The 13,931-nt window shown below is 52.2% G+C and overlaps 1 protein-coding gene across 2 annotated transcripts in view; it reads right to left on the reverse strand.

The window, feature by feature from the left end:
* Window positions 1–13,931, reverse strand: part of MGLL (monoglyceride lipase) — a 129,217-nt gene that overhangs the window by 17,963 nt on the left and 97,323 nt on the right. The window contains exons 4-6 of one of the 2 annotated variants that reach the window (XM_008056854.1): window positions 13,474–13,610; window positions 12,098–12,208; window positions 2,774–2,863 (exon numbers count right to left, since the gene is read on the reverse strand). In XM_008056854.1, coding sequence (XP_008055045.1) covers window positions 2,774–2,863; window positions 12,098–12,208; window positions 13,474–13,610 — 338 coding nt within the window. The remainder of the gene's footprint in view (window positions 1–2,773; window positions 2,864–12,097; window positions 12,209–13,473; window positions 13,611–13,931) is intronic. The other variant, XM_021711750.1, reaches the window with a different exon arrangement.

Consider the following 13,931-nt stretch of genomic DNA (forward strand, 5'->3'; position numbering starts at 1 on the left):
CTCTCTCTCTCTTATTCCCTCTCTCTGTCCCCGTCACTCTCTCACACATTTTCTCTTTCTCTCTCTCTTGCTTTTTCTCTCTGTCCCCACCACTCTCTCTCTCTCTCCCTCTTACTCTTCCTCTTTCACTCTCTCTCACCCTCTCTCCCCCTCTCTCACTCGCTCTCTCCTCTCTTGCTTTTTCTCACACTCTCTCACCCTCTCTCCCCTCCTTGCTTTCTCTCTCTGTCCCCGCCACTCTCTTACTCTCTTTCTCTCTCGGTCTCTCTTTTTCTCTCTCTCTCTTGTCCTTCCTCGGTTACAGTCCCTTCGTGTAACTGCCCCTTTAATAAATCTCTCGATTCAGACCGGCGTGGAGTTGTTACTGGGTGCCCCCAAAACTTCTTTCAGAGTTAATGTCGGTCTCATTCATGTCAGGATTAAGTCCAACAGTATATATTTGGCTTTGGTATTTTGGAGTCCTTCAGTTGTGCCTTTTCACTGTATGGATCTGCTTTATGGAATTAATATTTTTTCTTTTCTTTTTTTTTTTTTTGAGTTGGAGTCTCACTCTGTCACCTAGGCTGGAGTGCAGTGGCACTCTCACAACCACCGCAGCCTCGCCCTACTGGGCTCAGGGGATCCTTCCATCTCAGCCTTCCAAGTAGCCGGAACTACAGGCACATGCTACCATGCCAAGCTCATTTTTTGATTTATTGTAGAGACGACGTCTCACCATGTTGCCCAGGCTGGTCTCAAACCCCTGGGGCTCAGGCAATCCTCTCGCCTCAGCCTCGCAAAGTACTGGGATTATAGACTTGAGTCACTGCACCCAGCCAATATTTTTTCTTTACTCAAATATTCTTTCAGAAAGATTAGGGACCATACACTGGTCTTTCTGGCCTCTGGTGGGTCAAATTTGGCCCCAAGGTATGGGTTTGAAAGGTACTGTGGGTTTTAAAAATCAAATTATATTAACATTTTATTTTACTTAATTTTTTTAGAGACAGGGTCTTTCTCTGTTTCCCAGGCTGGAGTGCACTGGTGTGACCATAGCGCATAGTAACTTCGAACTCATGAGCTCAAGTAATCCTCCTTCCTCAGCCTCTGGAGTAGGTAGGATTACAGGCGTGTACTGCCATGCCTGGCTATAAAATTTTATTGATTTTTTTTGTTTTTAATTTTTAAATTTTATTTTAAAGATGTGGGGTGCAACTCAGGATTAGTATACAAGTGGACATCATACAGGTAAAGTTTGGGCCTCCCTTTGGCTCCCACTTCACCTGGTTTGAGATCGGGGACCCTTATTGATGTTGTGTCCCACCCCGGCAGTCTCCTGCTACTGCCAATCCCTTTCTTACAGTCTGATGGCAAATGTTCAGGGTCTGCTCATGAGTAAGAACATGTGGTACTCTGCTCTTTGTTTCTGTGAGAGATCACTGAGTATTACAGACTCTAAATCCCTCCAAGTTGCTGCAAAGTCCATAGGCGTGTCCTTCTTTACGGCTGCATAATATTCCATTGTGTATATGTACATTTTGTTTAATCCAGTCCAGTTTCAATGGGCAGTACGGCTATACAATTTTAGACTAATGTGACTTGAATGGATCAGATGCCCTCTGGCCTCATGGCTTCCAAGCATCTCTCACCAGCCTGATTTTTTAAAAGTTGGCCCCAGGAGGTGCATGAGTTTTTGATCCCTGACCTGAATGTCTCCTCCCTACACACTATGGTCTATTCTCGTAGAGCTGCCCACTCTCTAAGGGACTCGGAGGCCACATTTTATAATGAAGCTAGAGTCCAACTGCCCAAGGAAACCCGGGAAAGCTCCTGGAATGTCAGAATACCCCACTCCACTTCCCAGGGCACTTAGAGAGCCAGGGATGACATGATTCCACACGCCTAAGGCAAGAGGGGAAATAGAGGCAGAAGAATGGCAAACTGCTTTGCTTAATCACAAAGATAATTCTGGTGTCTTCTAGATGCCTCCTATCCACTGGCTGCAGGGGCCCTTGCCCCCCACAGACAGAGCAGGGCTGAAGACCACACTTACCCAAGTTCTCAGGCTAACCCCACCAGTGGGTGACCCCAGGCAATTCCTCTTACCTTATGGGGTTCAGTTTGCTCACCTGCTACCACTATCTCATTTACTCCCAGGGAACTGCATTTCTCTTCTCTAAGTCTATGGGTAGATTGGGCTGACACTGACCCCATTTCCTGGATAAATAACCCAGGCTCGGACAATCAGCCAATAACAGTCATCCCTGAGACTTCTGCAGCAAAGAGGTGCTGTTTTTCCACTGGGGTTGCCCCAGTAAAACTGCTGGTAGCCTTTCTTGCCTCTGCTTGGAGAAAACCTATCTGGGAAGGAAGCCAAGCCAGGGGAGATGAGAGCTGGAGAAGAAGACTTTTGATCCCCTGGATCCAGCCGTGCCTGAAGCCTTCAGTTCCATTCTCCACCAAATCTCTCCTTTTGCTTAAATCACTTTGGCTTGGGTTTCTGTCACTTGGAAGCAAGAAACTTGACTGGTTACTCACACACACTTCCCTCTAGTTAGCTTCTTTTCATGTTTAGGACACAGCTCAGGAATGACAACCAGCCCTCCCTTTTCACCCAGACCTGAAGTCAACAATGTTGCACATTTCATCGAGTCCCCATCACTTGGTACAGGGCCTCGGCAAAAGGGTGCAGAATGCAGAATGCGAGGATGGAACCAGAACTCAGATTTCCCACAGGGGCTGCTGCCTTTGCAGGGGCCCCAAGCTACCCCCAGGCTTTCGGAAAGCCTCTCACCTCTGTCTTGTTCCGAGAGAGCACGTTGGAGTCGATGGGCCCCAGGGACAAGTTTGGCAGGACAAGGTTGAGCACTTTTGCAGCAAGGACCTGGCCGGGAAAGGAAAACAAGAGATGTGAGCACAAGGGTGATCCTCCTAAGTGACAGCTTACGGGAAATTCAGGGCCTACCCTGAACCTGAGCCAGGCTCGTTGCTCAAGATTGAGCATTAAACACCCGAGGTCTCCCCTTCTGACTTGGACAGCTTCTAAGCAGGCTGGCTCTGCTCCACAGGGGGTCAGGTGAGGCTGGGGCGGGAAGTCACAGCTGGTTGTGGCCTGCTCTGGGTTCTGTGTGGCCACACGCACTTGTGGGCTGTAATTTTGGATTCTTTGCAACAGCTGCCTGGGCTGAGCTCTCGTATGCAGGCCATTTCTCAGGGGTATGAAGAATACTTGGCAGGCGCAGAATCACTGGATCAGCTGAGGGAAGCAAGTCAGCTCTTTTTTTTTGAGTTGGAGTCTCACTCCATCACCCAGACCGGGGTGCAGTGGCACGCTCCCGGCCACCGCAGCCTCAACCTGCTGGGCTCTGGCCATCCTTCCGCCCCAGCCTTCCAAGCAGCTGGAATTATAGGCGCGTGCTACCACGCCCAGCTAATTTTTGATTTATTGTAGAGATGAGGTCTCGCCAAGTTGCCCAGGCGGGTCTCGAACCCGCAGACTCAGGCAATCCACTCACCTCGGCCTCCCAAAGTGCGGGATTACAGGCTGAGCCACCGAGCCTGGCCAGCAAATCAAAGGCCCAAGAAGCCACGCTGGATTGGAAAGAATCTGGGCATCGATTTCTCTCGGAGGGAGGGAGAAACAATCACCAGCCTGATCAGGCAGAAGGAAAGAGACCTGGATTTGGTTCCCAGCCCTGCTGCCTGGCCAGTGTGGGCCACGATCTCAGTGTCACTGAACCTCCATTTCCTCGCTGCCAGTGGGGACCATGACACTTCCCCAGGGGACCATGGGGAAGGTTAATGACACCCTGTGTGTAAAAGCCTGGGCACTCAGTCGGTGCGAAATACTTGCTCACTGAACTTGAACCTGACTCAGGCCCAAGCCTTCCCACCCCTCCCCCATCTCTCCTTATGGATCTCATGTTTTCCCAGGCAAACAGAGAGCCCGGATCTCATACTTTTGTCTTTGGAGGGGGGCTGTCTTCATTCCTGCGATATGCACACATTTGGGGATGAAAGATGCTCTTTCAAAAGTGGGCTGTGAGGTGCTGAAATTGGAATCGTGGAAGGTGGCAAGCAGCGAACTCTCAGCCAGGTCAAGAGCACATGACAGAGGGTGAGGCCATCAACGTGCACCCCAGGGACCCTCTTTTGCCGGGTTTGGGTGGAGCCTTTCAATATTCATCACAGTCCTGTGAGGTGAGGTTCTGCCCTCACTTAACAGGGGAGAAAATGGAGGCTCAGCCCCATGAGGCCGGGGGGGGGGGGGGGGAGCAGTGGCTGGGGGCACTCTCTCCCTTGGGGCCCATGTGGTCTGGAGTGCTTGGCCTATCTCTGTCTCTGTCTCTCTCTCTCTGTCTCTTTCTCTTGTCTGTCTGTCTCTCTCTGTATCTCTGTCGGTCTCTCTGTCCCTTTCTGTATCTCTCTCTCTCTCGTCTCTTTCTCTGTCTCCGTCTCTCTGTCTGTCTCTTTCTATCTCTCCCTGTGCGTGTGAATGCAATAGAGACATCTAAACTTCCCCACGGATGTTCAACAACAGCAGCCACGGATGTCCTTTGAGGAGACACCACTGCTGTTCTTGCCCTGAGCTCCCTTCACACCAGAACTAACCCTCCTGCTTCCTAGGCCTGCACGAGGGAGATGTCACTTCATACCACAGTTGCTTCTCAGACCCGCAGGGATCGGGCCAACAGTAAGAAAGAGCTGTGTTCCTAAGGGAGCCCACATGCACACGCCTGTTTTGCATTCCACACAGTCAGCTCCCCTTTTCTCAAACGGTAAAAACCAGTGATTCCTTTTTAGTGCAAGGATGGCAACCCCGGCCCTGAGAGTATCATAGCTCAACGCACGCCCGCCTCGGCATCCAGGCAAGCACACCTCACTCATGCTGACCGCTGCCATCAGCGTGCTGGGTGTTCTGCCGAGCCCTGGGCCCTGACTTGCTACAGACTCGTGTAGACATACATGAGGCATTCCAATTCTGAGCAATGCGCGAGGCCGTGAGTCTGTCTACACGATCTGAAACCCCAAAGGAGGGGTGTGATATGCCAGGCATGTTCAAGAGTCCAGGCAGCTCCCTGGGCCGGGGAAAGCCCAGAATGTTGGGAGCGCTGCACAGAGGGGGGCATTTTCAAACACAGATCCCAGTCTGTGAACTGTAAGAACTGGGAGCTCCTCTGGGAACCTGCCAGATTCTGGAGGAGGGTTAAAAGTTCGAGTTTTTAGGTGAAAAAACTAAAAATGATGAGAAAATGGAGCAGATCCGTGCAGACAGGCAGCGGGCTGTGGTTCTGAGGCTTCACTTGCTTCGACTGTGTAAGAAAGACAGACTTTCCAAGGGATCTGTCTGTCCCCGCCAGCCACAGCAGTCAAGGGCAGCATGATGAGGGAGGGACACGTCCGAATGTGTGTTCCAAGGTGACACGGAACTGACCTCTAGGTATTCCGCGGCTCTTGGGGACGGCTGCCATAGCTCCATGAACAACCCGGGGTGGGCACTGACTGGGTGTGGCCCCTGCCGCCCTCAGGACCTGCAGCAAGGCTGGGTGGGACAGGGTGGTGTGCAAACGCCAGCTTCCTGGATGCTGCTCCCAGGCTGGCCTGTCTGCCTTCCCAGTCCCCTGCAGCCTTCGGAAGGACCCGCCGCTTTTCTGTAAGCCGGCTCCCTACTCTTTTCTAGACCAGATGGCTGAGAGCCAGGAAAAGGCCTGCGGACACAGTCCTCGGCACTCACTTGCCACAGAGGTGAAGGAGACAGAGCCAGCAGCATTCATTCCATTTTATCCCGAGCCCACCACCAGATTTCTCATTTTGCCAACCATCGACGTTTCAGATGCCCGCCACCCGATTCTGCATGTACCTGGACATGGGGGTGCCAGTCTACCTTCAGGATTGGTCGTTGGTGAAGAGACAGACTTACCTGCATCCTCGAATCTGTGTTTCTGCTGCCAGCACCTCTTAAACCAAAACATTTATACCCCGGAGTGCCAAGGCCTCGACCTCCATCCAGGCTCTCAAGAAGCACCACAGACACCTCTTCCCAGGTCCCACCCTGCGAGGCTCTGATCACATCGGCCTGAGGTGGGGCCCTGACCCCGGTGTCTCTTCAGCTCCCTGGGTGACTCCCACGTGCAGCCAGAGTAGAAGTGCTCCTGACATGCACTGTTAGGACGGGGGTGCAGACGTCCCTTCAGGGCAAGCTGCCCTTTTGTAGAAGCCATCCTGAGAGGTTTGCGCAGCCCTGACCTTCAGCTCTTTTTCTAAACCTGCCTAATAGCGAGTTCCAAGCCACACTTCTAGTAAGACTCCATTGAGTAAAGGCAACTCTTCTGATGCCGGTAACCTCATGGCTTAAAAAAAAGTAGGTGCTTTGCTTCTCCCTCTCAACAACCTCAAGAAAGAGGAGAACAACTGCACAAGGGATTCCCTTTCTCCGCTGTTCTTCCAAGGCTTGTTGATCTCATGAGCCTAACAGTCCCCAAAGGAGGAGGGGGTCAGAGGGGAGGAGAAAGACCTAAGCAGAGGAATGAGGTTGATTGTGGAAGGAGGAAAACAGAGGCTTGAGCAGGGATGGGGAGGGGGGAGGGTGTATTTGAGCCGCTTGGCAAGGAAGCGGGCAGCGGGAAGGACAGTCGTGGCAGACCCCACACCACAGAGATCATGTTGTCGAGGCTGACAAGATGGCCGCCGCTGCCCCCGTGGTCACCTCCCGCAGCCTCCACCACGAGCCACGAGCCACAAGCACACCCAGGAAGCCTCGGAGGGGAGTTGCTCACCCAAAAAGGAATTGGAATCCAAAACATTAACGTTCTTGATGTCTTTTCAATCAAGTCTTTCAAAGTCTTCGGATAATCCTGCAGAGTGCGGAGAGAGCCTTGGATCTAGCTCAGGAGAGAGGCGCTCCTGGACGAGCCCACCCTGTGGAGGTGAGACCCCCACCAGCCCCACAACCTGACAGGAAAAGCCAGGCTTGTGCCACCATAGAGCTCCCGTGGTGCCAACTCAACCCAGACCTCAGGCGTCGTCGTGGAGGCCAAAACCCACAACAAATGGCCACACAGTCTCAGGACTGGAAGAAGCAGATGCTGAAGTGGAGAAATCAGACTCAGGCTCAGAGGCAGTCGAGTTGGGATTCAAGCTCTGATTCTGAACCCTTGAGAAAGCTTATGACCCTCAGTTTCTGCATCTATAATACAGAGAGAATGAATACAGCCTCCAAGGACTGCTGGGAGAGTCACCTGACGCCTCAGCCCTGCAGAGCCTGTTCCTGACGTGTTCTGGCTTTGGCCCTGAGAAGCTCCCTGAACACGTGTGGGTCGGCTGAATGAATGAGTGAATATCATTCAAAGTAGAGGCTTCAGGAAAAGCCTGTGACCTGCAGCTTCGCAACAAGTGACGCAGTCACCCGCAAACGAGGGTGATGCCCCCACAGCTAGAGTCAGCATCCCGCTGAGCGAGGGACTCGGGGGCATTCCAGATGAACTGCAGCGCCTGTCGCCTTAAATACTAGAGACACGCACAGATGCCTTTATTGATCTGAAAGGTTTTAATGGCTCCCCATGATCATCTCTAAGCTGCTGCCAGCGATTGACTCGGGAGGAGGAAGGCGATTACAGATGCTCTCTGCTAAAGTGGTTCCAGCAAGCTGACCTGTGGGCGGGGACCAGGACTCCCCACCTGCGTCACCATTATGACGGAGGTCGGGCAGGGTTGGCCACACACAGGACATAGCAAGGACCCTCGGGGCACACCAGATTTTCTTGGGAGGGAAAGTGCACTTAAGGCAGACATGAAATAGAAAGTGCTGTGGGCCTTTTCCAGGGAGCCTCGTGGGAAGGACAGGACACTGTTCCTAGACACAGAGCAAGGGCTCGCTGAAGATGTGGGGGCGGGGCTTGCTGGGAAGATGACTCATTCTTAGCACTGTGGAACCTGGATATCAGAGAGCAGGAGCCAGTGGGAGGCAAATTAATGGCCCACAGCGGCTCCTCCACAGTGCTGCCAAACGGGCCAGTGCGCGCTCCTGCATCCCGGGTTCCCGGTCTAGACCCACCTGAAGTTTGAAAGAGTGGCATCTCCCCGTGCCACACCTGCTTCCCCTCCAGCCTCCAACCCCCACTTGGTGCCTCAAAGACCTGTGGATTTTAGTGACTAAAAACAGATGAGCGACATTTAGATGGGAAGTAAGCTGCAGTCAAGAGAAGCCGAACTTGGGTGTGTTTCTGGGTGAAGGGGGTGTCCTGGCGCACACACTGGCCTGAGCTGGTGTTCAAATGAACCCTGGGCAAGATAATTAGCCTCCTTTCCTTGTCTGTAAGTTGGGAATAATCTCCCCTCCTTCCAGGGCAGTGCTGGAGAGGAAGCAGCATAATGTTTGTCAGGCGCTGAATACAAGGCTCCCGACCTGGTGAGGTGCCTGGCCCAGCCAAACTGGCTGGCTCCGGCATTCCTGCCCCAGGCCTCCAGGGGACACCTTCGGGCAACAGGCAGAAGTCATTGAGAATGACCACTCTCCCCGCAGGCTGAGACCCCCATCTCTCAAGCTCAGCCCAGGGGATCTGTCTTTCCTCAGAGGTGCCCAGAGAAAGAAGGGACCCTGTAACCGGCGACACATTCCTGAATGTCTTCCTGGACAAGGACAGATGAGATCCAAGGTGCGCCTGGAGTTTGACACTCTGCTAGCTGGGAGGCCATGGGTTTGACCTCTGTAGCCAGGCATGAAATGTGGGGATGAGCCCCATGAGATGGCTTCACTAGTAGCCGAGACTCATTCCGAGGTAGGGAATTTTTGTTTCTAAATTTCTGCTGCTGCCACTTTCATTCTGAAACCACTTTCTCAGCTGAGACAATGTTTAGGGGCCCCTCTGTCCTCATTGTCTCTTCTCCAGGCTAAATATATCTCAGCCTGTTGAAGAACCAGCCAGATGGCAGCGAGATTTAGGAGGGTGGTGGCAATCTGGCACTGCAGGGGGCCTGGTCATCTTCCACACACCTGTCTGTAACCAAGGACTCAGGTGTCTTACGCTGCCCACTTTAGTAACTGGGGCAGGTGCTCTAGGCAGTGCTTAGTGCCATGATACCAGCTGTCGAACAGTTTGATGGTGAACTGAGTACTGTCTCAGGAGCCAACAGTCTGGGACTCAACTTTGCTCTGCCACTCGCTCACAGCCTGACTCAGGAAAGCCCCCAGCCCTCACCTCCACAGTTTTCTTATCCAGAACGCCATCTTTGAGGTTCATAAGAGCAAACAACTCAAATTTCTACTAGCAGGGACCTTGCCTAAACCAGGCCCAGTCCCTGCAGTGGGATCCTTGTTAGGTCCGGAAGAGGCAGGAGCAACGAAAGCAAACCACAAAATAAAACCAAACCTCACACAAACATGCCAGCCCCCTCAAACACACACACAAACACACGAGACACCCCACCCCACCCCGAGGGTGCACAGAACACACTTCCACTTTGTAGAAAAGAACAAGTGGGGCGTGTACGCATGGACCGTAGATGCATGGACTATCCCCGGTGACACGGGCTGCCCGACCCCAGCCAGGAGGGAAACTTCCCCCTTTTTTATCTTTTGAATTTTTAACAGTATAAATGTGTTGTTTTTTGAAATTTTTTAGTTGCATTAAAAAGAAGTACTGTGAAATAAATTCAGGAAGGTTGTCAGATGAGACTAGGAAATATGTGGACAGTGACCAAGAACTCCAGGGACAGGGCAGAAGGACATGCCACTGTCTCTGTCAGTCACAACTCCAGAGCTTCAGGACCAAGAGATTTCAGGGAGGGGGGCGGGGCCCTCAGGTCTGGGGCAAAGGGAAATCTAATTCATCTCAGTTAATAAAAGGAGACCCACATTCCCCCAGGGCTGCTGACTCTTGATTTGACAAGGTGATCTATTAGCACAAGGCTTTGAAAGGTCACAGGGGTGGCCAGAAGCATCCCCTCCTCCAGTCAGCACGGGAGCCCCAGGGGACTCTTGGAGGAAATCTTGCCCTTCCTTTGGGCCCAGCTGCCAGCGTGCCCCTGGTGCACATGACCTGAAAAGCCCTGTGGTCCCTGGCTTTTCTCTAAGGAAAAACACCCACGTCAGAGACATCCACTTTTTGCCATTGGAAAATATTGCAGATGGGGAGTGGGCAGCCGGGACTCAATCCTACCACACACGTTGTGTGATCCTGGAAAGTTACCCACCCTTCACAAGTCTTGGTTTCTACTGGGCGTGGCCTGTTCCCAGGCAGAAGAGGAGCCACGTGAGGTGAGCCTGTGAACACCCAGGGCGTACCGGCTCTCACTGCTCTTCAGGGCTCTCCACATCAGACACACAGGCGCAAGGGGAACGCCTCTTCCTCCATGAACTCAGCCTTGCTTGTTCTACGGACATATGAACCTTTGCGTCATTTGCCCTCACGTTTACAGGATCACAGTCACCGTGGGCAAGGCTGGATAGGTCTGTTTCCTCCCGCACATTTCAGTGAAGAGAAAGCAGTGCCCGTCTGTGCATTACTTTGACAGACCTTAGCACTGTCTCACATGGCACTGAAATTTACTAATGATAGTAAGTCGCTTTCAATAAGTCAGTCGTGATTTCCTTACACTGGACTAAAATTCAAGGAGGTAATCATCTCTCTTCTTCGGGGAATTAGCAAATCGTTGTTTTCTGACTCAACTATCAGCTCCAGGTTTCTCTTGTGCCCAGTCCATAACCCATTTCAGCGTGCGGAGATTGCCTGTATGCAACTGGAAACCTGTCTCTAGGGCCAAGATCCAGTCTGTGGTCATAGGCTAAAGGAAACATTAAAGGACATTTTTATAAGGTTTCATTCCCTGTACCGTGTTATACTATTTGGGTTCTGAGAATACTAGGGGGCATAAGCGCTGATGCCATTATCTAAATGCCATTTGATGGTGAGACCACAGGGTAAGTCCGTGAGGTGAGGTTTGCCCAGTGCTCATGGCCCGTGACCCACCACCTCACCCCTCACTCTCCTTCGAGAGACCCAAGAACTGGCTTGGCAGGCAGCAGCCCCCACCCAGCACTGGGGTGAGACTGTGCACTCCTTGAGATAACAGTTTTGGGATTCTCCATTCACCCTGGGATCATGTATCTATCTAAAACCTGACGCCCCATAAGGTCTGGTCTATACTGACACCACGTCAGCAAACCGGAGTCATGACTAACCAGCCCAGCTGAGCCTACTGGTTTCATCTTGTTTCTCAAAGACAGAAGTCACTGGTTCCGTTTCTAGGTATCACCTGTTGGCTCATCGGCCTCGTCAAGAGCAGCCCTAAGCCCCAGCACCTGCTGTGGGTGTCATTCACGTGAATCATTACAACCAGAAAAACAAAATGATGAACCCCTCAGAGTCAAAGGTTGAAAGCACCCAGGGATGGAGGAGAGCTGCCATGAGCGCCAGTTGATGCTGCAATTAGGAACTGCCTGCAATTCCACTCACTGCTCACTTTCTGCTAATGCTGTCGACAAACAGTTGGTGAAAAACAGCCCAGGCCTTGCGTGTGATTCGTTAGCTAAAGTGACTTCGCTGCACTGATAACACATGTAACCTCTTCTCCTTTCAAAATTCACCAATAAAATATGCGCAACGCCGGCTCGATGGCTCAGCCTGTAATCCCACGCCTTTGGGAGGCTGAGGTGAGTGGATTGCCTGAGCCCGCGGGTTCGAGACCCGCCTGGGCAGAGAGACCTCATCTCTAAATCAAAAAATCAGCCGGTCATGGTAGCACGCACCTGTAGTTCCGGCTACTTGGAAGGCTGAGGCGGAAGGATCGCCGGAGCCCCGCAGGTCTAGGCTGCGGTGGCCGGGAGCAGCCACTGCACTCCAGTCTGGGCAACAGAGTGAGACTCCAACTCAAAAAAAAAAAGCAAAACAAAACAAAAAAATATGCGCAAACAGGATGCCATTTTTCTTTTGTCTTGGGGAAAAACACACCTGACTTCAAAAATTACAGAACCCTGGTGTTTGGTATTCGTCCAAACCTTTACACAATCGTGTCTGAAGTCCAAGGACGGCTTTGGGCTCTTTGACCCAGACTCCCGCTATAAACGGATGCTCCATGTCCCCGGGAATGTGTGGGTGTGCAGACTGGAAAGTCCTTTTACCTTGAAAGTTGTTGCAGATTCAGGACTGGCAAGAACCAGAGGTGAAATCAGGACCATGCCAGAGAAGTGGCCCGGCCTCTCTGCAGCTGTGAGGATGGCGATGGCGCCTCCCTGCAAGGCAAGATGGGCAGAGTTGTGGCACTCTAGCTTGCGCCCACGCACGTGACTTCTAATAAACACAGCCGGTGCCATCCTCTTAAACTGCAGTCCTGGCCCAGAGCCCTGAGGAGGACTACCTTGGAATAGACACCGCCAAATGTTGGATAAACTAGATCTGCAATTATTTTATTACACATGTTTTCTTTCCCCCTCTGGGTTTTTCCAAAAGCAAACATTTCAGAGAGATATAAATAAGGTTCCTGCTTGTGGGCTGCAAGTTAAACAAGAACACATTCGTACTTCATTTCAAGCCCAAAGCTGGCAGACCCCCAGTTCACCCATTGCAAAAGGCTTAACAGAATATATATATTTTGGTGGAGGGCAATCCAGTCATAATAAGAGATGGCGACACTTTCCTCCTGGTCCAGGAGAAGTCCCAGAAATTTGGTTCCAAGGAAAATACTCAGTGAATGTGATGATACTGCGGGAGGAAGGCCTGGCCTGTTTGCCGAAGCCCAAAGGTGACTTACACCGAGGGCTGCCATCTCTTGAGGCCAGACAGGTAAGAGGAATGTAGGGACGGAGCCAGGCAGTGACAAAGGAGCAGGAGGGGAAGCGCCTGGGGAAATGTCCCCAGGGCATCCGCATTCAGTCCGTTCAAGATCCCTTGCCAGACAGCCAGCCCCTTTTCTGTAGGTAGATTTGACTTGGGGGCTGCTAGTTTGAGAACCCTGATTCAAAGATTAGATTTGGTTGATTGTGGAGGATTTCATATGTTTAAAAGGTGAACGGAGTTTGGATAAGCTTTAAGGAATCGTTTCTCTGGGGCCCCTTTGTCCCCAGCTGTCATTTGTGCCGCACAGTTCTAAAACAAGCATGCAGAGTTTGGGGGCATTCCGTGTGCTTCCCGTGGACTGAAGAGCCATCCCCGCTCTGCGAAGTGGCTCTTAGTAGCCTCACTATGAAATGGCGTGGGGGAGACCAAAGGGTTGGAAACAATGATCAGTTTCCCAAGAGGCCCCACATTCAGAGGCTCGGTATGGTCTGGCTGGCAACCCCTGCCCCTCAAGCCCTGACGAGGATGAATGGACACTGCCCGAGCTCCCTCTGGGGCCGTCTCCAGGACTCAGAACCTGGCCCGTTTCCTAAGCACTAAATTGCCTGGGAACTCCAAGTGCAGGGTGTGCAAAGGGGAATGTGCCAGCCGGGCGAGAGCAGAGGGGGGAGGGAGCTGGGGCCAGGCTTGACTTGAACGGGCTCTTGTGTGGTCTGCTTACCATGGAGTGGCCCAGAAGGAAGATGGGAAGGCCAGGGTAGTCCTTCTGCATGACATCCACATGCTGCAATACATCCCTGATGAAAACATGGAAGTCAGACACTACCATCCTCTCCCCTTCGCTCTGTCCATGTCCAACTGGAAGGGAATGGGAGACAAGAGAGGGCTGCAGTTACCACCAGGTCCGCTCCTGCCCACGCCCAGGGGTTTCCTCACTGGAATTACCACCCACTCTCTATTCAGTACCTGCACATATCACCTCGCTTCCCCCTTTCCAACCACTCTTGAATGTTGGGACTCTTTCCCCTCCTTTTTTTTTTTTTTTGAGTTGGAGTCTCACTTTGTCACCCAGATTGGAGTGCAGTGGCCGCTCCCGGCCACTGCAGCCTCGACCTGCTGGGCTCCAGCGATCCTTCCGCCTCAGCCTTCCAAGTAGCGGGAATTACAGGCATGCGCTAC

The sequence above is a fragment of the Carlito syrichta genome, unplaced genomic scaffold, assembly GCF_000164805.1.
Source record: "Carlito syrichta isolate Samal-C Ts95f unplaced genomic scaffold, Tarsius_syrichta-2.0.1 Scaffold302558, whole genome shotgun sequence".
In the NCBI taxonomy this organism is placed as follows: Eukaryota; Metazoa; Chordata; class Mammalia; order Primates; family Tarsiidae; genus Carlito; species Carlito syrichta.